Source organism: Crocodylus siamensis, chromosome 15 (assembly GCF_052110815.1).
Source record: "Crocodylus siamensis isolate JL-2025a chromosome 15, ASM5211081v1, whole genome shotgun sequence".
In the NCBI taxonomy this organism is placed as follows: Eukaryota; Metazoa; Chordata; order Crocodylia; family Crocodylidae; genus Crocodylus; species Crocodylus siamensis.
The window spans coordinates 50676340-50702523 of NC_143409.1; the positions used below are offsets into that span (position 1 = coordinate 50676340).

General features: G+C 48.7%; 1 protein-coding gene across 1 annotated transcript in view; it reads left to right on the forward strand.

Moving 5' to 3' along the window:
• LOC149852736 (uncharacterized) overlaps positions 1-19796 on the forward strand; it is a 68506-nt gene extending 48710 nt beyond the window's left edge. The window contains exons 2-5 of the mRNA XM_090029801.1: positions 14297-14480; positions 16100-16415; positions 17217-17718; positions 19321-19796. Of these exons, the coding sequence (XP_089885927.1) occupies positions 16299-16415; positions 17217-17718; positions 19321-19796 (1095 nt within the window). The 5' untranslated portion in view covers positions 14297-14480; positions 16100-16298. The remainder of the gene's footprint in view (positions 1-14296; positions 14481-16099; positions 16416-17216; positions 17719-19320) is intronic.
• The last annotated feature ends 6388 nt before the right edge of the window (positions 19797-26184 follow it).

Consider the following 26184-nt stretch of genomic DNA (forward strand, 5'->3'; position numbering starts at 1 on the left):
TGAGCCTGCACTTTTCCAGGCTAAAGAGTCCCATGGCTCTCAGCCTGTCGTCGTAAGGTCTGTTTTCCTGACCTCTGATCATGCGCGTGGCTCTCCTCTGGGCTCTCTCAAGCTTCTCCACATCCTTTTTGAATTGTGGAGCCCAAAACTGGACGCAGTACTCCAGCTGCGGCCTCACCAAGGCCGAGTACAAGGGGAGAATGACGTCCTGGGATTTGCTCGAGAAGCATCTATGGATGCACGCCAGCATTTTGGTCGCTTTACTAGCCGCAGCATCGCATTGCAGGCTCATGTTCATCTTGTGGTCAATGATGACCCCCAAGTCTTTTTCTTCTGTAGTGCTAACTAACGTAGCACTGCCGAGCCTATAAGGGTGCTGCAGGTTTTTCCTCCCAAGGTGGAGAACCTTGCATTTTTCGGTGTTAAACACCATGAGGTTCTCGTCTGCCCATTTGCTGAGCTTGTCCAGGTCAGCCTGGATCACCCGCCTATCTTCTGGCGTGGATGCTTTGCCCCAAAGTTTGGTGTCATCGGTGAACTTGGCCAGTCCACTCCTGATTCCAATGTCCACATCGTTAATGAAGATGTTGAACAGTATGGGTCCCAGGACAGAGCCTTGAGGGACCCCACTGGTCACAGGGCACCACGATGAGTGACTGCCATCAATCACAACCCTCTGGGTCCGACCACGAAGCCAATTTCCCAGCCAGCAGATAGTGGTGGAGCCAAGGCCACAACCGGCCAGTTTGGCCAAGAGGTGATCATGGGATACCAGATCAAAAGCTTTTTTGAAGTCAAGATATATGACATCAATCTCTTCTCCTTTGTCCAGGTGATAGGTCACCTGGTTATAGAAGGAAATGAGATTGGTCAAACAAGACCTACCCGCAACAAACCCGTGCTGGCTGTCCCTTAGAATGTTAGCCTGGGCCAGTCCCTCAAGGATGGCCTCCTTAATAAACTTTTCCAAGATCTTCCCCAGGATAGAAGTCAGGCTAATGGGCCTGTAGTTAGCCGGATCCACTCTCCTCCCTTTCTTGAAGATCGGCACCACATTGGCCTTCTTCCAGTCTTCGGGCACTACACCAGAGTGCCAGGAGTTTTCAAAGACCCGTGCCAGGGGCTGGGTTATGACTCTGGCCAGCTCCTTGAGTACCCTGAGGTGCAGGTTGTCAGGGCCAGCTGACTTGAAGGTATCCAGCTTCTCAAGGTGTTCCTTCACGAGGTCAGCATTGATGGAGGGTAGGGGATCCCCCTCACCCAGATTTCCCTGTCTCATAGCAGGCATGGGCATCCCGTGTGACTGATGAAAGACTGACGCAAAGTACCTATTTAATAGGTTGGCTTTTTCCTGGGCGTCAGTTGTCAGTTGCCCCATCTGGTTTAGCAGGGGTCCAACATTGCCCTTGCTTTTCCTCCGGCTCCCCACATATCTGAAAAAGGACTTTTTGTTGTCCTTGATGCCTGAAGCTAGTTGGAGTTCAGTTGCAGCCTTGGCTTTCCTGGTTTGCTCCCTGCAGGACCGGACCAGCGTGGAGTAATCCTCCTTGGAGGTGAATCCCATCCTCCATCCTTTGTAGGCTTTCCTTTTTAGCCACAGTAGGTCCGCTAGGTCTCTGGAGAGCCAGGGGGGCTGCTGTGCCTTCTTGCTGCCTTTCCTCCGTGTTGGAATAGATTTAGCTTGTGCACTGAGGATCGCTTCCTTGAGAAGCAACCACTCTTCTTGAACTCCCATCTCCCTGGGGTCATGGTCCCTGAGGGCCTGACCGACTAGCCTCTTGAGCTTGTCAAAGTCGGCTTTTCTGAAGTCAAAGACTTCTGTGTTGCTGACTGACTTGCCAGCTTTACGGCGGATGGTGAAGGTGATCAGCTTGTGGTCGCTGTCACCCAACTTCCCATCAATCACTAGGTCGCCGATTAGGTCGTCCCCCGTAGCCAGTACCAGGTCAAGCAGCGCTTTGGCTCTCGTTGGCCCATAGACTTCTTGAGTCAGGTAGAGGTCATCCACGCACGAGAGAAAGCTTTGCGCCCGCTCAGATTTAGCTGAGTGATCTTCCCACGAGATGTCCGGGTAATTGAAGTCACCCATGACAACCAAGGTCCTGGAGCAAGCGGCCTCAGTCAGTTCCCGGGCGAACTCCTGGTCAAGCTCGGGACTTTGAGTGGGAGGTCTGTAGTAGACTCCCACCATTGTGTCCCCTGTGCCGAATTCCTCACGAATTTTTACCCAGAGGGTCTCTAGCTGTCCATGTCGGTCGCCAACATCAGCTTGCAGGGACATGTAGCTTTCCTTCACATAGAGAGCTACACCCCCGCCCCTTTTGTCAACACGATCCCTCCTGTATAGGGTATAGCCCTCTATACCCGTGGTCCAGTCATGGGTGGAGTCCCACCAGGTCTCCGTTATCCCAATGACATCATATTTCTTTGCACTGAGCAGGAGGACGAGCTCGTCCTGCTTGTTGCCCAGGCTCCTGGCATTAGTGTACAGGCAGGCAAGTGTGCCCTTGGGGGCTCTTGCCTTGCCCACAGATTGTGCCAGGGCTGGGGCAGGGGTGAGCTCCCTTAAGTGCCCCCTTAAGTGCCTTGGTCCACTGGCTTTGCAAGGGCCGTTCAGCGGGCCAGCAGGGGCAGTAGTCCCCCCATCCCCCAGCGGGCTTAGTTTAAAGCCCGGTGGAGCAGGTCAGCCAGCCTGGCTGAGAAGAGCCTCCTCCCCAGGGGAGAGAGGTGGAGGCCATCTCTTCCCAGCAGCTCGCTGCCTCTCTCTCCAAAGAGCGGGCTGTGGTCATGGAAGCCAAAGCCTTCCCGATAACACCAGCGCCGCAGTCTTTGGTTCACCGCGTGGATCCTCCTCTCCCTCCTCAGCCCATAGCCCGAGACTGGGAGGATCGACGAAAACACCACCTGAGCTTCCAGACCCCTAAGCCCCGCTCCCAACTCCCTGTAGCACCTCATGACCTGGCAGGGGGTGCTCCGAGCCGTGTCATTGGTGCCCACATGAATAAGGAGCATGGGGTAGTGGTCTGTGGGCCAGAGGAGCTGCGGGATCCTCTCCGCAATGTCTCGGATGTGGGCCCCCCCCTATTTAAACAAGGAAATAGGGTGATAGCAGCCACTTCAACTTAAGGCCCTGTCTGCCAGGGATGTCGGGAAAGAGAACATAGGGTAGCATGCATGGCACAGAGCACAGCAACCAGGGACACTTTCTCTTTTCCTCCAGCAAATCATAGAATCACAGAATCACTGAGTCGAGAGGGACAGAGACAGGTCATCAAGTCCGACCCCCCGCCATGGGCTGGAAGGAGCACTGGGGGTGGCAGGGGTCATAAGACCCCAGCCATGTGCCTATCCAGTCTCCTCTTGAAGATCTCCAGGGAAGGTGAGAGCACCGCCTCTCTGGGAAGCCTATTCCAGGCTCTGGCCACCCTTACCGTGAAGTAGTTTTTCCTAATATCCAACCTAAACCTCTCCTCCCTCAGCTTGTGGCCATTGTTCCTGGTGACTCCAAGGGGGACCCTGGTGAACAGACTTTCCCCGAGTCCCTGCTGCTGACCCCTGATAAGGTTGTAGGCAGCCATAAGATCCCCCCTACAAAGGCTCAGGCTTCTGAAACTGTTATGGACACTGTTAGTCACCATGTTTTACACCCTCCCTACTGCTTCGGCCTTTCCATGTCCTGTGCTTCCATGGCTCACAAAGTTGTTCCTGGGTAACACTGGGGTCTGACTAGACTCTCCAGAGTAGATAAGTTTGCTCTCAGGAGGCTTTAGGGAAGATGCCATTGGCTCCATTATCCTTTAGATGCCAGTGCTGAGAGAAAGGCAGGTAATCCTGTGGCCATTTGGGCTCTGAGCTACATCTGGGTAACTATACAGGAGTCCTTTGCCTGAAGTAGGCCCAGAAGGGCTATAGACATGGATGCTGATACACCCCAAGAGTCTCTTGGGAGCCAGCATCAGGAGCTCCTCAAGAAAAAGTTAGTGATGCCAAGCCCTGGGACTCATCTTCCCAAGTGTTCTGTGGGACTTTCCTATTAGAAGGCAGGGTAGATTTGCACTGTATAGTCTAATGCAGTGGTCACCAACCTGGGGATCCCGATCTACAGGTAGATCCTGGATCATCTTTTGGTAGATCCTGGGCTGGGGGGACAGCTGGGCATGTGTGCATGCACACACCCACTGCTCTCAGCCCCAGCAGATCAACCTGTGGTGGAGGGAAGAGGTGGGGACCAGGTTGAGGCCCCCACGGTGAGCAGCTAACCATGTGGCCCAGCCAGGAGCAGGGGAAGATAAGTGGGCCCCAGCCCAGCCACGTGGTGGGAGGATTGGAGCTCAGGGGGCTCCTCTAAGGGCGCAGGGGTCTCCCCACCATCTCTGTGGGGGCAAAGGTGACAGAGGCTGCCACCACTGTGCCTTGAGCCCCACTGCAAGCTCCTGGACTATGGAGATTTCCAGACCCAGCTTGGCAGGGCCTGACGCCACATTCTTCTGGCTGCTGGCCAGGCATGGCTCAGTGCTGCTGTGGCACAGAAGTGGGATCGGGCCCTGGCCTGACTGGGTCTGGGACACTCTGTGGTCAAGGGACGTGTGGGGCAGGAGATGGAGCGGGGCACCAGGTGGGGTAGGGGGCAGGCGGGTTGGGGCAGGTGGATGGCAGGGCGGGGCGGGGGGGTGAGCGGTAGATTCTGGGATGCCCGTTAGTTCCAAAAAGTGATCTTCACCATAAAAAGGCTGGAGACCACTGTTCTAATGAAATAAGATAGTTATATATAGCAGAAGCTTTCATGGGAGGAAGCTCATTTAATCAGATGCTGTGTATGGACATGCACAAAGCAGTGTATAAGAAGAGAAATTTGAATACAAAAGCAGAAGGAGGGGTAAAGAGAGAGAGGGAGGAGGGGACCAGTGCTGGGAGATACAAGCAAGCGAGTAGTAAAGCCATCGGAACAAAGGAGTCATAAAGCTAACCCAGGTAATGGGATAGGAATCCCTAGTCCCTTGTTTCAGTCATGCTTAACACACTGTAGTCTGTGGGTGATTTCATCTTCCACAATTTCCCCTTCAAATTGGTTTTTACCAGTTTGCTGCCTGAGAACAGCCACCTTCAGGCCAGTGATGGTGTCCAGAGTAGTTAAAATTTCTGCCACAGACTTATGTGTTAAACAGGCAAGTTTTATGCTTGATGTTGAAGATGGGAATGGATGGCTGTACCCTGTACAGGACAGGTTGAGTAGACAAAAGAGGGGCGGGGGGAATCTCTCTATGTCAAGGAGAGTTACATGTCCCTGCAAGCTGATATTGGCTACCCAGCTAAATCCGAGCGGTCGCAAAGCTTCCTCTCGTGCATGGATAGCTCAGGGGGTCTGGAGAGTCAATCAAGACTTTGCCCAAGAAGACTGAAAGCCTCCCTATCGTTCATACCATCAAAGAGGTGATGGGTGAGAATAGAGGGTGCCCATCAGGCCAACTTGGCATGGTAAGGGGGCATTGGGGAGATCGCAGCCAACCTGCAGGAACCCTTGCCATGACAGTTCCCTTTGAGAATTACAACTGAGAGATTGGAGAGGGAGTGATTGTCTTGTGAGCAATGTGCCCCAGCAGGTAATTGGGTATTCTTGTCTTTGATAGATTTCTGGTGTGCATTCGTTCTGGTGCACAGCTGCTGTTTGGTTTCTCTTACATGCTTTCCATCAGGGCATTTGGTGCACTGGATGAGACGTATAACATTTTGGAGGTGCAGCTATAAGGTCCAGGAATGAGGATGGTTCTGTTCTGGGGTGTAGTTATTGAGGGGGAGCTGGAGATCTGTTGGCAGGTTTTGAATTTCTTGCCCTGGCATGGTCTGGATCCATTTGATGTGGTTTGGGTCATAGGGAGTTTGCTTCTGGTGATGAGGTTAGTGAGGTTTGGTGCTTGTTTAAAGGTTAGAATGGGTGGTTCTGGAAAAATCTCTTTAATAATTGGGTCTTCTTCTAGTATGAGTTTCAATTCTTTGAGGATTTTCTATGTAGGTTCCAAGGAAGGGTGATATGTCATAACTAACGGTGTCTGATCTGCGGGGGTTTTCTTTTTGTACTGCAGCAAATTTTCATGTGGTATCCGGGTGGATACCATGTCCATACACAACATCTGATTAAATGAGCTTCCTCCCATGAAAGCTTCTGCTATATATAACTACCTTATTTCATTAGAACAGTGGTCTCCATGATCACGATCAATATCCAAAATGGTAAAATTTAAACCACCTTATATAGGAAACCCATAGACCAACATACATATCTACACAGAACCAGCAATCACCCTAAACACACCACGAAAGCTGTAATTTACAGCCAAGCAGTCCAATACCACCAAATCTGCAGTGAGGAGAATACCTGTGACGGCCACCTAACAAATCTCAAAAGGACCTTCAGCCAGCAAGGACACTCCTCCAGAGAGATAGGTCCCTGGTGGATCCTGCTCCAAGATTGATGTCACAACAGCTGTCTGGGGGCACCCTAGCCTTATGGGCTATGCGTGGCTCCAACCACCCCTTTACCATGCCCTAAGCCTTGCAGATGGTACTGACATTATTTGGTCTGGGCCTTGTTGTAATTTGGCCCCCTTGTCCTCCCTGGGAACCTCTGCAGCCCTGTCTCACTCTGCCCCTCACAGTCCTGCAAGGTACTGTGCCCTCTCTGGCGCCTGGGGTCTGTGCACCCCAAATGTTGCACCCTCTCTGGCAGTGGGGTTGTTGCACCCCAAGTGCTATGCCCTCTCTGGCACTGGGGTCCCCTACGCTGCTGTGGGTCCCCTATGAGGCCTCCTCCTTCCCCTAATAGCCTCACCCAAACCACTGGTGTTATACAATGAAAAACGAAACACAAGCCCCTGGGCTGTAACATAAATTCAAGCCCCCCAGCTATAACGTCATTTAAATCCTACTGGGGAATACTCCATCCCACAACAGTATCAGGAGCTGCTCGTGCAGTCAGGCCTCTCCCCTTTGCTTGCTCTGAGAGAGCTCCCTCCCCCTTGGCTGCTGGCAGGGAACTGCCGTCCTGGCCTCAGCCCTGGGGTTTATATATGAGCCAGGCCCTGCCCCTTCCGGTCAGGTGCGGGCCACTAGCTCCTTCTGGCTGCCCTGGTAACCAGCAGCTGGGGCTTCCACCTCACTGCTAGGGCTCTTCCCCTAGCAGTTTCAGCTCTTTAAACGAGCAGGGCAACCTAGTGCACTGTGACAGGAACTTACAAAATACCTTCTGTAGACAAGCCTGTGAACATTTAATAAATCTACTGGATAAAAAAATCATGGTCTCAATACAGACATTGGATTTATGATGCATTACAGCCTGCCTGACATCTGATTCACCAGGTACCTGCCTGAGCTTACCTTGTACATTTTTCCCCCACCTTTTCTCCCCTCCTCCTCTATTGTATTTCAATTCATCTTCCTGATTTCCTCCATTTCCTTTTTCTTTGAGAGCCTCTCTCTCACCTTGTACTATTATCCCTGTAGTGTTTCCATTAGGCCTTTCCCCCCCTTCTTTTTCCCTGCTTTCTTCCCTGGTTTACCTTTTCTTCCCCTACCCATTTTTATTTTCCATGACTTCTTGTCACTCTTTCTGCATTCATCTTTCCTGTCTTCCTATCTCATGCTTATTCTTTTTTTCACTGACAGCTTCTTTCTATCCTTGTATTCTATCATGGCTGTCTCTTTCAGGAGCCATCAGATTGTGGTAGGAGCCTAAGAGAGGTTTTAGAAATATTCCCCAGTTGCAGCTTCTTCATGTCTTGTAATTTAGCTGCAGCTTCTTCATGGTCTTTATTGTTCATTGCACTTTGTAAGCCATGAGGGATGAGAGTGGCTGAAGGGGAAGTAAAAAGGCCACTGAACGTGCACTGGAGAGGGGCTAAGAATATTGCCGGGGTGGCTGGCTGGCATTGTGATCCAGTGAATTGTGACCAGTCTGTCAGAGCCCTGAGACAGGGCATGGGCAAAAGAACCCCGAGAGACAGTGCAGATCAGGGCATACCTTAGTTTTTCTGGATGTAACTTTCCATCCTATACCAATAAAACCAAAGTTGTGGCAGGTGAGGACAGGATTGGGGCTGGGGATACCGGAGACTAAGGAACAGGATTAGTGTTACTATAAGCAGGTGCCAGTCCTGCAAGTAGCAGTGCATCCTGTTAGAGGTTGACTCATAGGTGACACCCAAGATAACCCAGGAGAGGATCTATGGTTAAAACCAAACCACCCACAACACAGAGGTAATAAACCATCCACCTTGGCTTGTCCATACCTGGAGGATTAATTACCATTGGTAAAAAATAAACTGAGCCGAGGGGTCAGTAACTGTGGTGCTCCCTGTTGACATGAGAGGGGTCAGCCTGGGTATAAAAGAAGGCCACTGGGATCAGAAATTGGACCTGATTTCACTGGAAAGTTGTTTACCTTAGTGGCACCTTCCCAGACTTTTAATAACTTTGTGGCCCTGCTGATATGACAAGGAGGGCCTTTTCATGTCACCCGAGGGTTCCAAAGAACAGGATCTCTTATCAAACAAAGCAAACAGAGATTTGGAAAGCTGCAACCAATAAATGTTTCAAAACAACAGCAGAGAAAAAAATACCTCTAAGGAAGTAATAAGATACCAAAGCACAGATGATGGAAGCAAATATTTGACTTTTACTGAACTCTGGAATAGAGGCCAAAGATAAGGAAGGTTCATGCTAAAGCAGCACTGTAGAAAATGCAATTTTTCCCCCATGCAACATACCACCTGCACCCAAAATTCCTGAAGACAGAAAATGTATAATGAGAATTAACGCAGATGGCCCCACACAGCAGAATTCTGGAGCAAAGGGGAGTGGCCAGGGCAAATCTGTGGTAACAATTAGGGCTGTGATCAGCTTCAGTAGTATATTTGATTTGGAGGAGATTCAGCCCGATACAGCAGCTGAATTTCTGAATATGAATTGCATTGGGAGACCACTTAAGAGATCCATATCGAATCAGAAGTATCTGAATTGATTTGGAGAGATTCAGAGAGATTCAGAGATTCAGTCATAGGCTACACAGGTTTCCCTTGCCTAAAGCAAAACCATTTTATAATGTAACAAATAGGGATAGGTTCCCAAGGTGGTGAGGGAGGGAGGGAGGAAAGGAGGGAGGGAGTGAGGCTGGGATTAGGGAAGGGGAGGAGGAGGGGTGCCATTCCTGGGGATGCAGCCCACACCAGCTGCCTGCATGGTGCAGGGGTTAGGGAAGTAGGAAGTGGGAGCACTGGGGAGCAGTGTTGGGCTCTTCCCGGGGGGCACATGCCCCTGCATCTTGACCTGGGATGACAGCAGGTGTGCTGAGTGCCAGGAACAGCCCAGTGCCACCACTGGCATTAGCCTGCAGCGGCAACCTGCTGTCATCCCGCGCACAGATCCAGGGGCATGTGCCCTCGTGATTGTTGATTCTTTGGTGGAAATCAGAGATTGTAGGGTTTCAGTCTAAATGATGAAGATGTCATCTATGTATCTCAGGAATAGTAAGGGTTTGATAATGCAGTTCTTGAGGAAGTCTTCTTTTAGGTGGGCCATAAAAAGGTTGGCATATTTTGGGGCTATTTTTGGGGCCCATAGCTGTGCCTATGGTTTGAAGAAAGTGTTGGCTGTTGAAACCAAAGTTGTTGTGTGTGAGGATGCAGTATATGAGTTCAGTGATGTCCTAAGGTCTGTATGCTGAGTTGTAGTCTCATTCTTGTAGATATGTGAAGCAGGGTTAGATGCCACCCTGATGTGGGATGTTGGTATATAAGCTCATGACATCCATGGTGGGTAGGAGGGTATTGTTGGGAAGGGGGGTCTATGTTTTTGAATTTTCTTGGGAAATCTGTTGTGTCTTGGTCTTTGGGTGACAAGCAGTTTTTAAATGGATTCAATGAAACCTGATATTTAGAATCATAGAATCATAGAATCAATGAGTCGGAAGGGACCTAGACAGACCATTGAGTCCGACCCCCTGCCATGGGCAGGAAGGAGCACTGGGGGTGGCAGGGGTCATAAGACCCCAGCCAGGTGCCTGTCCAGTCTCCTCTTGAAGATTTCCTCTCTGGGAATCCTATTCCAGGCTCTGGCCACCCTGACAGTGAAGTAGTTCTTCCTAATATCTAACCTAAACCTCTCCTCCCTCACCTTGTGGTCATTGTTCCTGGTGACCCCAAGGGGGGCCTGGGGAACAGACTTTCCCTGAGTCCCTGCTGCTGGCCTCTGATAAGGTTGTAGGCAGCCACAAGATCCCTGCCCTCAGTCTCCTCTTGTGGAGACTGAAGAGATTCAGGTCCCCCAGCCTCTCCTCATAGGGCTGGCCATGGAGGCCCTCAACCATACGAGTGGCCTCCTCTGGACCCTCTCCAGGTTCTCCACATCCCTCCTGAAGTGTGGCGCCCAGAACTGGACACAGGAATCCAGCTGTGGCCTGACCAGCGCTGCATAGAGGGGGAGCAAGACCTCTCTAGACCTGTTAGTGATGCCCCTGTTGATGCAGGACAGGGTGCAGTTGGCTCTGCCTATTGCTCCATCGCATTGGTGACTCATATTCATCCTGGAGTCAATCCTGACTTCAAGATGCCTCTGCCTCTGTGCTGCCGAGAGGGTCAGCCTCTAACCTATAACCATAATGCTGGTTCCCTCTCCCCAGGTGCAGCACCCTGCACTTGTCCTTGTTGAACCGCATCCTGTTCAGATCCGCCCACTTCTCCAACCTATCCAGGTCTGCCTGGATGCGGTCCCTGCCTGCCGGTGTATTCACTTTACCCCACAGCTTGGTGTCATCAGCAAACTTGAACTCTCCACACCCTCATCCAGGTCGCTAATGAAGCCATTGAACAGCATCGGCCCAAGGACCGAGCCCTGGGGGATTCCGCTGCCCACACTCCACCAGGTCGACATTGATCCGTCCACCACCACCCTCTGGGTGCGCCCCTGGAGCCAGTTTGCCACCCATGTGACCGTGCATTCATCAGTGCCGCAGTCCCTCAGCTTGTCCACCAGAACTGGGTGGGACACTGTGTTGAAGGCCTTCTGGAAGTCCAAGAAGATGACATCGAGTTCCTCCTTCACATCTAAGCTCTTTGTTACCTGGTCATAGAAAGAGACCAGGTTAGTCAGGCAGGATTGGCCTGGCACGAACCCATGCTGGTTACCCCTCAACATCACTTCCCCTGCAGGGCTCTCACAACTGTCACCCTTGATAATTTTTTCAAAGACCTTCCCCAGGATAGAAGTGAGGCTGATTGGCCTGTAGTTGCCAGGCTCTTCCTTCCTCCCCTTCTCGAAAATAGGGACCACATTGGCCCTTTTCCAGTCCTCAGGGACTTGGCCTGAGCACCAGGAGTCCTCAAACAGCCATGCCAATGGCTCCGCAATGACACCAGCCAATTTCCTCAGCACCTGCGGATGAAGGTCATCCAGGCCTGCCGACTTGGACACATCTAAGCCCTCCAGGTAATCCTTAACTAGGTCTGAACTAACAGTCGGGGGACTCACATCTTTCCTGGGCCTCTCTACACTGTCACCGGAGAGTACCCCATTGTCAGAAGACAGGTACTCCTCCTTTGTCCCTGCCCCCTGCTTCTACTGCCAGTACACTTTTTTCTTTGCCCTCAGGCCAGCCTGCATATCCGTGCTCAGCCATGAAGGTTTCTTGGACCCTTTTCCAGCCTTTCTGCGCAGAGGAATTGCATCCTTTTGCGCCTCAAGGATAGCCTCGTTGAGGAAGAACCACCTTTCCTGGACCCCCATACTAGCTACCCCCTGGGCTCCAAGTGCCTCCCTGACTACTGCCCTGAGCACATCGAAGTTGGCTTTCCTAAAGTCAAGCATTTGCGCTGTGCTAGTTACCCTCCCCACCTTCCTCTGAATAGCAAACGGGATCATTTCATGATCACTGTTCCCTAGCCTCTCTTGTACTAGCACCTCCCCCACCAGGTCATCCCCAGAGGCTAATACCAGATCCAGTATGGCGTTTCCCTAGTGGGGACAAGTACCTCCTGCATGAGGTGTAGGTCCTGTACGCATGTCAGGAATCTTCGTGAGTGGTTAGACCTGGCCGACTGCTCCTCCCAGTTGATGTCAGGGTAATTCATATCACCTATGACCACAATATCCTTTGCACGCACGGCCTCCACCAGCCGCCTGGAGAATTCCAGATCCAGCTCTTCCTCCTGATGTGGTGGCCTGTAGTCACCCCTACCGCCAGATCCCTCTCCCCCCGCCCTCCTTGAAGCTTGACCCACAGGGTCTCAGTTAAGCCTTCCTTTGATCCCATTTGGAAGGTAGAACTGGTATACTGGCCCCTAACATAGAGCGCAACCCCCTCCACCTTTTTTCCCCTTCCTATCTCTTCTAAACAACCTATAGCCCTTTATGTCTACTGCCCAGTCAAAAGTTTCATCACACCATGTCTCCACTAGGCCAACCAGGTCAATTTTACTACTTACAAGCAGGAGAGCAAGCTCCTCCTGCTTGTTCCCCATGCTTCTTGCATTAGTGAAGAGACACCTTAATCCCCCCGAGAGAGCCCTGGGCACCCCCCCCCACTTCCTGAGAGACAACCGGTCCCTTGGTATATATTTCTTCTGTTAGGGTTCCATTTTTAGAAATGATATGTCTGATGGGGTTTCCTTGGTTGAGAAGGTAAAAAGTCCTTGGATTGGGTAGTGTAGGGATCAGGGTGTGAAGTTTTTCTTGTAGTTCTGATGGAAATGTTTTGATGATGGTTTTGAGTTATGAGAAGAAAAGGATAGTGGGATCTTTGTCTATTTCTTTTTTGTAGTAGGTAATGTCAGAGAGTTGTCTGTTAGTTTCTTTTATGTAGACTTCACAGTTAAGGATAACAATAGCTCCTCCTTTGCCTGCTGGTTTTATTACTATTTGGTGGTTGGATCTTAGAGTCTATGGCCCTTCTTTCTGAGATGGAGAAGTTGTTATAGTGGTTTTTGTTGTTGAGTATTTCATTGTTCATTCTTTCTCTGAAGCACTCAATGTAGCGATCAAGGGTTGAGTTTCGTCCAGTGTGGTGTCCAATCAGGGGGCGGGAGGGTTATGTTTTGGCTATGTATGATTCTTTCATTGATATTGTCACCAGATGAATTCATGTTGAGAGTGGATTCCTTTTGGTGGTGGAAACATTCCTTCAGACAGAGGCATCAAAAAATTCTTCTAGTTCTCCACACTATAGTATCTTATTTGGGTGTTTTTCTGGACAGAAATTGAGGCCTTTGGAGGGGACATATTTTTTAGCTTTGGTTAGTGTGCACATGGAGAGACTGATAATATTAGACTGTTGATTCCTTCTATTTCACTGAATATGATGTTGGAACATTGTACAGTGTTGGAGGTGTTCTTCTGAGGGTTATTGTGTGCCTGGGAAAGTTGTTTCTTAGTAATTGGTTCCATTTCTTCTTTTTGTGTTGGATGGATTCTGTAATAAATCTTTCATAGTCTTGCTGTATAATGTTTGGGAAGATGTCCAGATTCATCTCTTGTAGATGCTTGTAGCATAGAATCATAGAAACATAGAAATGGGGTCGGACGGGATCTTGTAGATCTTCAAGTCTGACCCCCCGGCTGGGCAGGAGAAAAACTGGGCTCAAATGACACCAGCCAGGTAGGTATTAAGCCTCTTCTTAAAGACCCCCCAGGGTAGGAGCCAGCACCACTTCCCTTGGAAGTTGGGTCCAGATCCTAGCTGCCCTAACTGTGAAGTAGTTCTTACGGATGTCTAATCTTATCCTTCTCTCCAACAACTTGCCGCCGTTATTCCTTGTCATGCCAGGAGGCGCTAGGGGAAACAAGGTCTTTCCCAAACCTTTCTGGTCCCCCCTAGTGAGTTTATAGATGGTCACCAGGTCCCCCCTCAGCCTTCTCTTGTGAAGGCTTAACAGATTCAGGTCCTGCAGTCTCTCACTGTAGGGTCTGCCCTGTTGTCCCCGGATCATGCGGGTGGCCCTCCTCTGGACCCTCTCCATGTTGTCCACATCTCTCTGTGTGTCAATATCCTTCTTAATATATAAGGTGTTCTACACTGGATGATTTAGACATGTGTATCTGGAGTTATGAACCCCATTGATAAACAAATACCCAAAGATAGGCTTGGTGACACCTCTGAGCATCATGTCTGAGCACTCAAGGCCCATCATCTGTGACTGACCTATAATTGCAGGGGCTGCAAAAACACACGGTCTTTACACCTAAACAATCAAGAATAGGAACCAATTAACAGTTATGATATGATAATCAGTATTTTCCTCCCTGTTTTCTTCAGACTTTAATCAGCCAACTACCATGCAAGAATGCTTTGAAGCTATACAATTAAAAAGCATAAGAACTAGACAGAGCTGCCAGTTAAGTGTGTGCAGTCCAGACCAAGAAGCCATCCTGCCACCCATCCAACAAGTGGAGGATCCACGCTTTGAGGCTGTACAAGAGCTGCTTTCCGCCTGCATTGGGTAAAGATTTCTGTGCAGCTAAGATAATACTAAGGACTAATAGCTTATTTCATATTTCTGGGAAAGAGTCCTTTTTGTCATTTAGTTTTGTAACTTGTTGACGGTTATTAAAACAAGCCTTTCTGTTATTCCTCAACTAAATGTTGTGTCAATTCATAAAGCACTAGGTTAAAAATTTGGTTTCTAAGTGCAACACCTTTCCCTTCCATTTTTTGCACTAAAACCTCCTAAATGAGTGTTTTTGCTCATTGCATCTTTTATCATGTCATCCAGCAGTCAGTAAAGCCTATTACTCCTGAAGTCCTTTGCAGTGCCTTCGCTTAACTATAGCTAAGTATAACTATGGCCTCGCATCATCATAACTCCTACAGAATTTAGTCTCCAAATGTAGGTAATATTTCCTTACCAGGCTGGTCACCAATTAGCAATTATTAAAATGTAAAGGCATTTTAAATATGCACGCACCACAGTGCTAACAGTTTAAAAGGCACCTGGTGCTGCAGAGCATCCATTTCTATAAACAGCATAATGAGCATGAGTGCAGAGAAAATGGTGGTGGGGCACTTTTGAACTAAAACGTATCAAAAGCGCACTAGCACCATTTTCCCTGCACTAAAATGCATTTCACCATTTCTACAAATGCCTGGGTGGCAGCACTGGGCACGTCAGCTTGCACATTCCACGGACTCAATTACTCGAGTCTGCTCCAATGCACCAGATCTCTGGTGCGTCACAGCGGACAAAAGTATGTGTATAAAAGAGTCTAATTTGTAAGACTGCTTTTCTTCTGTTTGGATTGCAAAACAATATCTAAGCAAGTATTATGCTATTTTTTATTTGCTTGCAACATTCATAATTGGACATAAAGTTTGCTTCTCCATTCATTCCATCTAAGGACTTATTTTACAGGAGAACAAGGGTTGTCAAAAGTAACCTTCAGGTCTCCAAATCTACTCTAGGGGTCAACACCTTGTTGTTCCTCAAGGCTTGGGTACTAGCAAGTGAAAATAGGTGGGGCTGGAAGGCAGAACACTTAGGTCTATCTCCCCAGTGAGGGAGAAGAGTAGGGGTTAGTGGTTGGGAGGAGCCAGGATTCTCCTGCCAACTGTGAGTGGAGACTATGGAGAAGGGCATCCTGAAATGGGTGAGTCCCAAGTCTCTGGGAACCCATCTGCAATGAAGGAATGGCAGGTGGGCAACATGTGACAGTACTGGGCCAGCTGTTAGTGGTTTGTTGCTTCAGTCCAGGCAGACTATGTGACACATCACTAGCTTGCTCATCATGGCTTTATCCACTCAGCCATGCTGAGGTAGATTTCATGTACTCCACTGGCTGCACTGTGTGCCTGGAGTTTGAAAGAGTTAAAAAAAAAGTCCTGAAGAGGAACAGTGGTGTTTGTCAAGCTCACTGGGAGAGGCCTGAGAAGAAGGATGCATGGTCAGCTCGGGCAAATATAGTCACACCCAGAAAGTATCTCAGTTACAGGGACATGGGAACCAGCTGTTAGTCCCTGGAGGCTAAGAGCCATATGGCAAGGGAGAGAATTAGAGAAGGGGTGGAGAATCTTGCTAGATATAAATCATAACCTGCCTGGTGATCAGAGTATATCATTCTTCAGAAAGGCTCCGGACATGGGACTTCTGGGTTCTGTGAAGGCAAAATTTAGACCCAGCCAGAAACAGACACTGAAGAGGCAAGGTGGAATCACCCCAGCTGGAAATCACTGAAGCTCATTGAGGGCTAATGCCTAGACAAGTGATGAAAGGGACTTACCTGTCTGTAAATGCACAGGACTTCGAGGTTTTGTAATACATTGGATGTCACAGGGAGATACCAGTGCACCCTTAGACAGAGCCCTTGCTCTGGATTCACACCCCTTGATGCAGAAACTGGGTTCAGTTACTGAAGGAAAAAGGAGTGAAGCAGCCAGAAAGGTAAGTGAAGACCGTGGAATCATTTCATGGCACTATTACAGTTCAGGTATGCTCAGGGGAATGACTGAACAGCAAAAGTACCGTGCCCTGGGAGAGCCCAGAATGATGAACGCCTAGGTCTGATGCAGTGATACAGGTCTGGTGGGATATATGACAGGCCAATTAGCTTTATCCACGACAGCAGAGATGGAGAATGCTGAGTGGAAGGGGACCATTCCTGGGATTTAGGACTGTGGGGTCTCAATGCTAGAGGCAGTCTGGACTTGCTCAGGACAGAAAATGCAGTTGCTCAGCATCCCATTTCAGTTCCAATCCCATAAATCCTTGGATGGGACTGGGACCCACAGTTAGGATCACTCTGGGTTCCCACCATGAACAGAGAACTCAGAATCCACTCCTGTTTTCCCTAACTCCAGAGAGGTCACTCTGTATTTACCCATCCTTTCCCAACATCAGAGTATTAACTTGGCTTATTGTCTTTGCTGGAGATATGCTAGTCTGCCTCAGGCTAAGATCTTGCCTTCAGGATTTGTTTCTAGAGGCACTGAACATGCACTGTTCCCCCTAACATCACCTTAGCCTCTGCATGTCTTGGTTTTCTGACCCTAGATTGAGGGCATGTCAACTCTCATATGAAGGAAGGACATGGTGATCAAAATTAGTTGATACATTACTATGTGAGCGTAGCCCTAACTGAAGAAAGGTATCCATTGTGGAATGATATATGAAACAGGGGGACCTCAGAACCCAGAATGAGGAGCAGGTCCCCTTTCTTTCATTGTCTGTGGTTCTTTCCTTCAGGTAGACCCTACGTGGCCCACCTCTGTCTCACCCATCATGGCTCTCTCAACCTTTGTCCCACCAGAGAACAGCAGAGATGCAGTCACCAAAGCAATGGGCTCTCTGGTTTCCCTTATCAAATGTCTAATCAGTTCTCAAAAACGCCCTGGTATCCATGAAGAGATACAGAACCACATCCAATGTGCTGCAGATGAAATGATAAAAGCAAAGGGGTACATGGAAACCCAACTGAGCAATGCTGAGTCCCAGTCTGTGGAGTTCACCGAGAAGCTTGAACAGATGGAGAGTGAACGGATGAACAATCAATTAAGCAATGAGATGCTAAACCCCTATATGATTTGCTACCAAAATTGTGAGGGAGCTGCCAATGAGATGTGTGAAAAAGCTGAGAAGCACCTTAGTGAGCTGAAGGAGCAGCAAAAAAAGGTGGCAAAAGATGAGAAGTGGCACAGAATTGCAAGGAATATTTCCCTGGTCTTCTTGCCATTTTCCAATCTCATGGGTAAGTACCTGTAGAAACTCTGCCCTCCCACTGGATAGAGTAGATCATGGCATCCTTCTCAGCAGAACCCACTGGAAATTGGCATAGGGTGGGCTCATATCCTGAGTAATGCTCTGTATCTTAGAAGCCTTGGGAAGTAGGGCCGAAGGAGACCTCCAGAAGTCATCTAATCCAACCCCCTCCCTGAAGCAGGTTCACCCCATCCAAACCACCTCAGACAAATCCATAATCTAAACTCTTTGTAAAACTACTGTCAACTTTGACAAAACACAAGACTTCACACCTGAACCTGCTACAGGAAAAGCAGGGGTGAGTACAACAGCAGACTTCCTGCTTCTATAAAAGGTTAGTATATGCTCAACAGATCCCAGTAGAGGACTACACCCCCTGCCACCCCCACTCCCTATACTCTGCCCCTCCTCCCCTCCCCTCCCCGCCCCCACCCCGTGAGGGATGAACTCGAACAGGAGGGCTGCAATAACAGTCCAGTATGGAAAAGCAATTCTCACAGTCCCCTGAAGAATTTTGGATTTGGGCTTGAATGTGGTAATAAAAGATGACTCTTTCAATATTGAGGAGGAACTTCTTACCAGGACAAATGAAAACAAAAAATCATTCAGCTGAAAATTCAATTTTCCACCAAATGCAAATGTTTGGTCAGCCCAAACTATAGGCATTACTGTTTTGTGCCTGGAAGCCAGAGGGAGTTGACAGGGGACAGATAATTCTAAACCAGGGGTACTCAACCTCTGGCCTGTGGGCCAGATCTAGCCATACTGTCATCTGGCCCATGAGGCTCCAGCAAGTTGATGGAGGTTTTAATGCAAAAAAGTGGAAGGGAAAGGTGGTTTTGTTCACAGGTCCAGAAAGTTGGTGACAGAGAAGTGGTGGTACCATTCCCCTGCTGCCAAATTTCCAGATGTATGGGGAGCCCTGGGCCCTAAGGGCTATTCAGGGCACTGGATCCCAGGGTGCAGGACCAGATGAGGGCAGCACTAGACCCCATGGTCCCAATCCTGATATGTGGAAGTCAGGAGGAGGCAGTGCCAGGCTCCCTGAAGCCAATCCCAGCATGAGGAGGTGGAAGTGTGTGCTGCCATACCCCAGAACCCAATCTTGATGTGTGGGAGGTGGGATGGGGTGGTGTCAGCCCCCCAGGATCCAATCTCAACATGTGGGGAGCAATGGGGTGTTGTGACATGCCCCTTGGGACCTTTCCCCAGTGTGTAGGAGTCAAAGGGGGGGAGGGTGCTCGGCTCCAGGGTGCACAGGTCCCCCTGGAACACAATCTGGCATGTAGGGCCACACCATCAAGCCCACAGGGTGCCCCATAGGTCCAGAAATTTGGCAGCAGGGGAGCAGTAATAGCATTAATTGCTGTGACTGGCAGCCAAAGCAATTAAAACTGCTACTGCTCTCCCACTGCCAAATTTCTGGACCTCCGAGGAGTCCAAATGACATGACTTTGTGGGCTGGGTCTGGCCTGCGAGGCATGAGTTGAGTACTACTCCTCTAAAGCACCCACACCTTCCACTGTCAGATATAGGATACTGGGCTGGATGGACCACTGATCTGACCCAGTCTTATGTTCTTCTGTTCCAGCTGGCATTATAGCTGCTATTTTCCAGACCTCTTTATACCTAGCTCAGAGTGCAACCCTGGAGCTACAGGGAGCCGTGCAACATCAGGAAGCAAAGGTCTTTGAATATAGAGAGAAATGTAACCTATATGATGAGAAGAAGAAAAAAACTGAGGAAAAAATAGAGGAAAATAAGAGGAAAATTGAATGGATCGAGGGGGAAAGAATAAAGCTCTCAGGAATCCAGCAAAACTTGGGAGATGAGATCAACGAGCTCCGTAACCATAGCCAACTCCTAGGTGACTTGGTCAAAAAAGTCGAGGATCTTGAGCTGGAACTGAGTGATGAGCCCGACTATGAAGAAGCCTTGGAAGTTTTGAAAAAAATTGTGACTCTGTGGCAGGAAGAGAAAGGTCAGAAACTATTGAAACTCCTGGGTGACAGAGTGAAGAAGAACTTAAAGAACCTGAAAGATGCCATTCAAAAGTTAGAGAAATGACACAGTGAACATGGATGTTTAGAGCACAGCTGGGACTACGATGTGTTGCTTTTTTTGATTGATCCTCCTGAGATCAGATTCCAATCCACACTCCTTTGACAGGAGTGAGGTCACTGTGGGTTCATACTAGGCATAGTCTACTTGTAATTATTGATAGTGATGAGGGTGCACAATTTAGATGTTCTGGTGGTATGTAGTGGAGTTCAGGGCAGGTACTCAAGAGAAAAGGGAGTTTTGATTTCTAGAGTGACTCTTGATATCATGTTTTATAATACTATGTAATAGCAGATGGATACTGTTCTAAAAGAGATCTACACATGAGGAAAACTGTGGTCATATGACTCTGGCACATTAAAAATCTTAACAAAAAAGCTGCCTTTGTATGTGGTTAAGTTTACAGCGGGACCATTCTCCTGATTGTCTCTCTGTGTGTGACCTTACTTTTGTGACAACTAACCACTATGCAATAACAAATGGAAATGCTTTAAAAAGTAATGACCTTACTTTGTCAATAGAATTGTAGGCATTGGTCCTTTCTGTTTGTGAACCTTGTACTAGCATTCACTATGTTACCAGCTTGTCCTCTTTTGACCTGTAGTATTGCTAGGGTAGAAACATGAGCATCTTTCCTTCTAGTCCTCAGGTAAGTTTTCAGTTGCTGCAAGAAAGAAAAGCTTCTCTCAGATGATGCTGTAGCCTTGTGGATAGTTAAGTAAAGCATGTAGAGTTTCAACAGATTTGAACGGGTGTCAGACAATGCCGTTTCTCAAAAGTATTGTAGTTTTTTTTCAAAATGTGTGGAGTCCTCTTCCTCCTTACTCTTGTCAGCATTGACATCCAATAAAAAATGTTGATTTCAGAATTCAGATTGTCTTGTTCAATACCGTAAGTGATGGAAATAGCACCTACACTTTCATCTAATGGGGTCTGAGAAGAGAGAATGCCTGCAAGGGACTTGAAAATGAACAGGTCATAGGCTGCAATCGGACCTCGACAGGTTACAGGGGTGGGCGGATGAGAACAGGATGGGATTCAGAACTGACAAGTGCAAGGTAATGCACCTGGGGAGGAACAACCGGCAGTATACCTACAGGCTGGGGAAGTCCCTTCTCATCAGTGCAGAGGCGGAAAAGGATCTTGGAGTCATCACTGATGCCAAGATGAACATGGGCCGGCAGTGTGGGGATGCGGTCAGGAAGGCCAACCGCACCTTGTCATGCACCCACAGATGCATCTCGAGCAGGTCCAAGGAGGTGATCCTCCCCGTCTACGCGGCACTGGTCAGGCCTCAGCTGGAGTCCGCGTCCAGTTCTGGGTGCCACACTTCAGGAGGGATGTGGACAACATCGAGAGAGTCCAGAGGAGGCCACTCGCATGATCAGGGGGCAGCAGGGCAGGCCCTACGAGGAGAGGCTACAGGACCTGAACCTGTTCAGCCTCCATAAGAGAAGGCTGAGGGGGGATCTAGTGGCCTGTTACAAACTAGTCAGGGGGGATCAGCAGGTGCTGGGGGAGTCCCTGTTCCCCCCAGCACTGCTAGGAGTGCCTAGAAATAACGGTCACAAGCTGGCAGAGGGTAGATTTAGGCTACATATCAGGAGGCGTGACTTCACTGTCAGGGGGGCTAGGATCTTGAACCAACTTCCAAGCAAAGTGGTGCTGGCTTCTACCCTGGGGTCTTTAAGACAAGGCTGGATGAACACCTTGCTGGGGTCGTTTGACCCCCGTACTCTTTCCTGCCATGGCCAGGGGTCGGACTTGATGATGTGCTCAGGTCCCTTCCGGCCCTACTAACTATGAAACTGTGGATTCTCAGAAAAGCAGTCTTCTACCTCCTTAGTAAGTGTTTTCAGAGTGCTACACAAGATTTCACTCTCATAACAGTCCTCAGGTTTCTCAAAAGAGGACCTTTCCCATTTTCTGAGTTTTGTAGGAATAACTCATTTGCGAGGCACACAAGGGCAAGGAAAATTGCTTTTTTCTGACATAGTTCATTAGATGTTTAAAGGTTTGGGGTGCAAAATCATCATTTCTCATTTCCTTTAGTGTAGATACTGTGGATTTAGCCATCACTATTGCTGTATGATACATAAAATATTTTGACTGAAGAAGTTTGGACAGGTGGTTTGTTTGCATTAGCACTCTCCACATAAAAACCAATCAGTACAGAACATTGAAGTCTTGTGCATTTCTGAGAAGTGCATAAGCTTCAGCTCCCGCTTTCGAGCCCCAATGTGCCATTTTCATAGACTTCCTAGAAGTTTAGGGTCAGAAGAGACCTAAGTAGATCATTGAGTCAAACCCCCTGCCTTGGGCAGGAAAGAGTGCAGGTGTCAGATGACCCCAGCCGGTGCTTCTCTAGTCCCCTCTTAAATACCCCCAAGGTAGGGGAGAGCACCACCTCCCTTGGAAGCCCATCCCAGATTCTGGTAACCCTTACAACAAAGAAGTTCTTCCTGCTGTTTAATCTAAATCTGTTCTGTCAGTTTGAGACCATTGTTTCTAGTAACTCCAAGGGGTGCCCTGGTAAACAGAGCACTTCCTATTCCTTGCTGCTCCCTCCCCTTCCCCCAGTGAATTTGAAGGCGGTCACTAGATCACCTCTCAGCCTTCTTTTATGGAGGCTGAAGAGATCCAGGTCACTTAATTTCTCTTCGTAGGGCCTTACCTACAGGCCCCTAACTGTAAGAGTGGGCCTCCTTTGAACCCTCTCAAGGTTATCTACATCCCACCTGAAGTGTGGTGCCCAAAACTGGATCATAGAATCATAGAAGTCGGGTCGAAGGGACCTTGTAGATCTTCAAGTCCGACCCCCTGCCTGGGCAAGAGAAAAAAAAACTGGACTCAAATGAGTCCAGCCAGGTAGGCATCAAGCCTCTTCCTAAAGATCCCCAGGGTAGGAGCCAGCACCACTTCCCTAGGAAGTTGGTTCCAGCTCCTAGCGGCCCTGACTGTGAAGTAGTTCTTGTGGATGTCTGATCTAAACCTACTCTCCAATAATTTGTGTCCATTGTTCCTTGTCATGCCAGAGGCTGCTAGGGGAAACAGTGTCCCCCCCAAATCCTTCTGGTCCCCCCTAGTGAGTTTATAGACAGTCACCAGCTCCCCCCTCAGCCTTCTCTTGTGAAGGCTGAACAGGTTTAGGCCCCGCAGTCTCTAATTGCAGGGTCTGCCCTGTTGTCCCCGGATCATGCAGGTGGCCTCCTCTGGACCCTTTCAATGTTGTCCACATCCCTCCTGAAATGGGGCACACAGAACTGGGTGCAGTACTCCAGCTGCGGCCTGACCAGCGTCGCATAGAGAGGGAGGATCACCTCCCTGGCTTTACTTGAGATGCACCTGTGGATGCACGACAAGGTGCGGTTAGCCCTGCCAACCATGACCTCGCATTGTTGGCCCATGTTCATCTTGGAGGTCAATATGACTCCCAGATCTCTTTCTGCCTCCGTGCTCTCAAGAAGGGAGTTTCCCATTTTATAAGTGTGCTGCTGGTTTCTACTGCCCACGTGCAGCACCCTGCACTTGTCAGTATTGAAACGCATCTTGTTTATGTCAGCCCACTCCTGTAACCTATCCAGGTCTTGTTGCAGTTTCTCCCTCCCTACTAGCATGCTCACCTCACCCCAAATTTTGGTATCATCAGCGAATTTAAACAGGTTGCATTTCACCCCATCGTCCAAATTGCTGATGAAGAAATTGAACAGTGCAGGCTGAAGGACCAAGCCCTGGGGGACTCCACTGCCCGCTTCCCCCCAGGTCGAATATGACCCATCCACCACCACCCTCTGCGTACAACGCTTGAGCCAATCTGGATGCAGTGCTCCAGCTCCAGCCCTACTAATGCCACCTAAAGGGGAAGTATCACCTCCCTAGACCTGTTCGTGATGCACCTATTAATGCACGATAGAATGCAGTTAGCTTTACTGATCACTTCGTCACATCGATGACTTATGTTCATTGTGGAGTCAAATATGACTCTGAGTGTTCTCCATGCCCTCATCCAAGTCACTGATAAAGATATATAATAGCACTGGTCCAAGGACCAAACCTTGGGGGACTTTACTGCCCACATCTTTCCATATCAATACCAACTCACCCACCACCACCCTTTAAGTGCGTCCCTTAATCCAATTCACCACCCACCTGACTGTGTAATCACCTACGTCACAGCCACTTCGTTTATTGAGATACCATGAGAATGGAATGAGATACCATATCGAAGGGCCTTTTAAAATCAAAGTAAGTGACATCTATCTCAACTCCTGCATCTAAGCATTTTGTGACCTGGTTATAAAAAGAAACAAGCTTACTCAGACAGGATCTATCTGCTATGAATCCATGCTGATTGCCCTTCAGCATTACTTTTCCTGCTGGACTCCCACATAAGTGATCTTTAATCATTTTTTCAAAGGTTTTCCCAAGGACAGAGGTGAGACTACCTGGTCTATACTTACCCGGATCCTCCTTTGTCCCCTTCTTGAAAATAGGAACCAAAGTGGCCCTTTTAAAGTCTGCTGGGACCTGTTCTGAGCACCATGAGTGCTCAAACAGTCATGCCAGTGGTTCTGCTTTGACACTGGTCAATTCCTTCAGTACCGTTGAATGAAAACCATCTGGGTCTGCTGCCTTAAAAACATCCAGCCCCTCCAAATGTGCCTTCACTAGGTTGGCTCTAAGTGTTGGTGGGCTGGTGTCCCTTCTGTGTGTATCTATAGCCCAGTTGGGAGATTTGTCTTGATCCATATTCAGGAATTCAGAAGCAAAAAACTCATTGAAGAGCTCAGCTTTGTCCCTCCTATCTGTCACCAATTGCCCTACTCTATCCAGTAGGGATCCTATGTTACCATGCACCTTCTTCTTGCTCTCTACAGACCTGAAGAAGGACTTTTTGTTGTTTTTAACTTTTGTTGCCAACCTGAGTGCCACTGCTGCTTTGGCCTTTCTAACTGACTCCCTGTAAGTGTGAAGCAAGTAGGTATACTCCTCCTTGGTGATCAGCCCCTGCTTCCACAGTCTGTATGCCTCTCTTTCCACCCCTACATTTTCCTGGATTTCCTTGTTCAGCCAAAAGGGCTTCTTGGCCCCTTTGCCCCACTTTATGTGCAATGGGATTGTCCCCTTCTGTGCCTGAAGGATTGTTTCCTTGAGGAACAACCACCCTTCCTGGACTGCCATCTCAGCAATGCTCTTGGCCTTCAGTGCCTCACTTACTAATCTCCTGAGCTCATTGAAGTTAGTCATTCTGAAGTCTAGCACTTCTGCCCTACTGGTTAACTTTCCCACCTTTTGCCAGGTAGTAAATGCTAACAATTGGGGGTATCGCCAGCCACCTTTTTGTGCCTGCCACTTTAAGGACTGGAGCAGGGAGCTGCCAGTGTCTGATGAGGGCGGTGTTACCAGATTTTCCCATTACTTTGGGGTGTGCTCATTTATTAGGGCTAGGGCCTTGGTAATTCTATCAATGTGCTGCTTGTGTCACTGGTGTTTCTATATGGAGCTGTATCTCTCCCCCTGCAAGCCCTCACCCCCAGTGGAGCTATCCTGCAGGACTCAGTTCAGTGGGGCTGGGTTCCTCCAGTCCCCAAATCAGTCATACACACAAATGCACACAGATTAACGTGACACGCCTGACCTGGCCGCGTTGATCAGCATGGACAGGCTGACACCCTCATAGGCCAAGAATCAGTTCATCAGAGCAACAATAACCACAGTCACACACAAGCACACACTTAAACAGAAGACCTCTGAATCGGGCTGGGTGTCCAGATGACACCCTCATGGGCCAGCATTCAGTTCATTAGGGCACGTCTGAGCCAAACTGGGTCAATCAGCCTGTACAAGCTGATCCCATTATGTGTTTCAAACTCAGCACGTCCCAATCTTTTAGCCTCTTGATGAGCAGACCCCACAGTATTTTGGGGCTACACAGGGATCTTTAGCTTAGGTAAAAGAAGTGTTGCTGCAGAGCAAGTGGTGTAGGAGAAGTAAAGAAGGAAAAATATACCCAGTTATTACCAGCTTGACTGAAAGTTATTTATTGCTAAGTATATGAAATATATAATGATACTAGTAGTAATAGACATGCAAAGGAGAGACAAACAGAAACAGACACAGTATACCCTGGTTTCATTAAGTATTTGGGGGAACTTAGCTCAAGCTTAACTAATACAGTTCAAGTTCAGAAATCTGTGCTTAGAGAGAGAGAAGGGAAAAGAGAGAGAGCTGGGATCTCTCCAGTCCAAGGCACTCAGGTTGCAAAGCTCTCAGCACAATCTTTGAAGGGAGATGATTCGCCCCCTTCAGCCTCTCGAGAAGAAAGTGAGTGGTGTCAGCACACACACTGCTGCTTCTTTTATAGATTTTTATACCCCCAGTTCAGCTTCTTTCA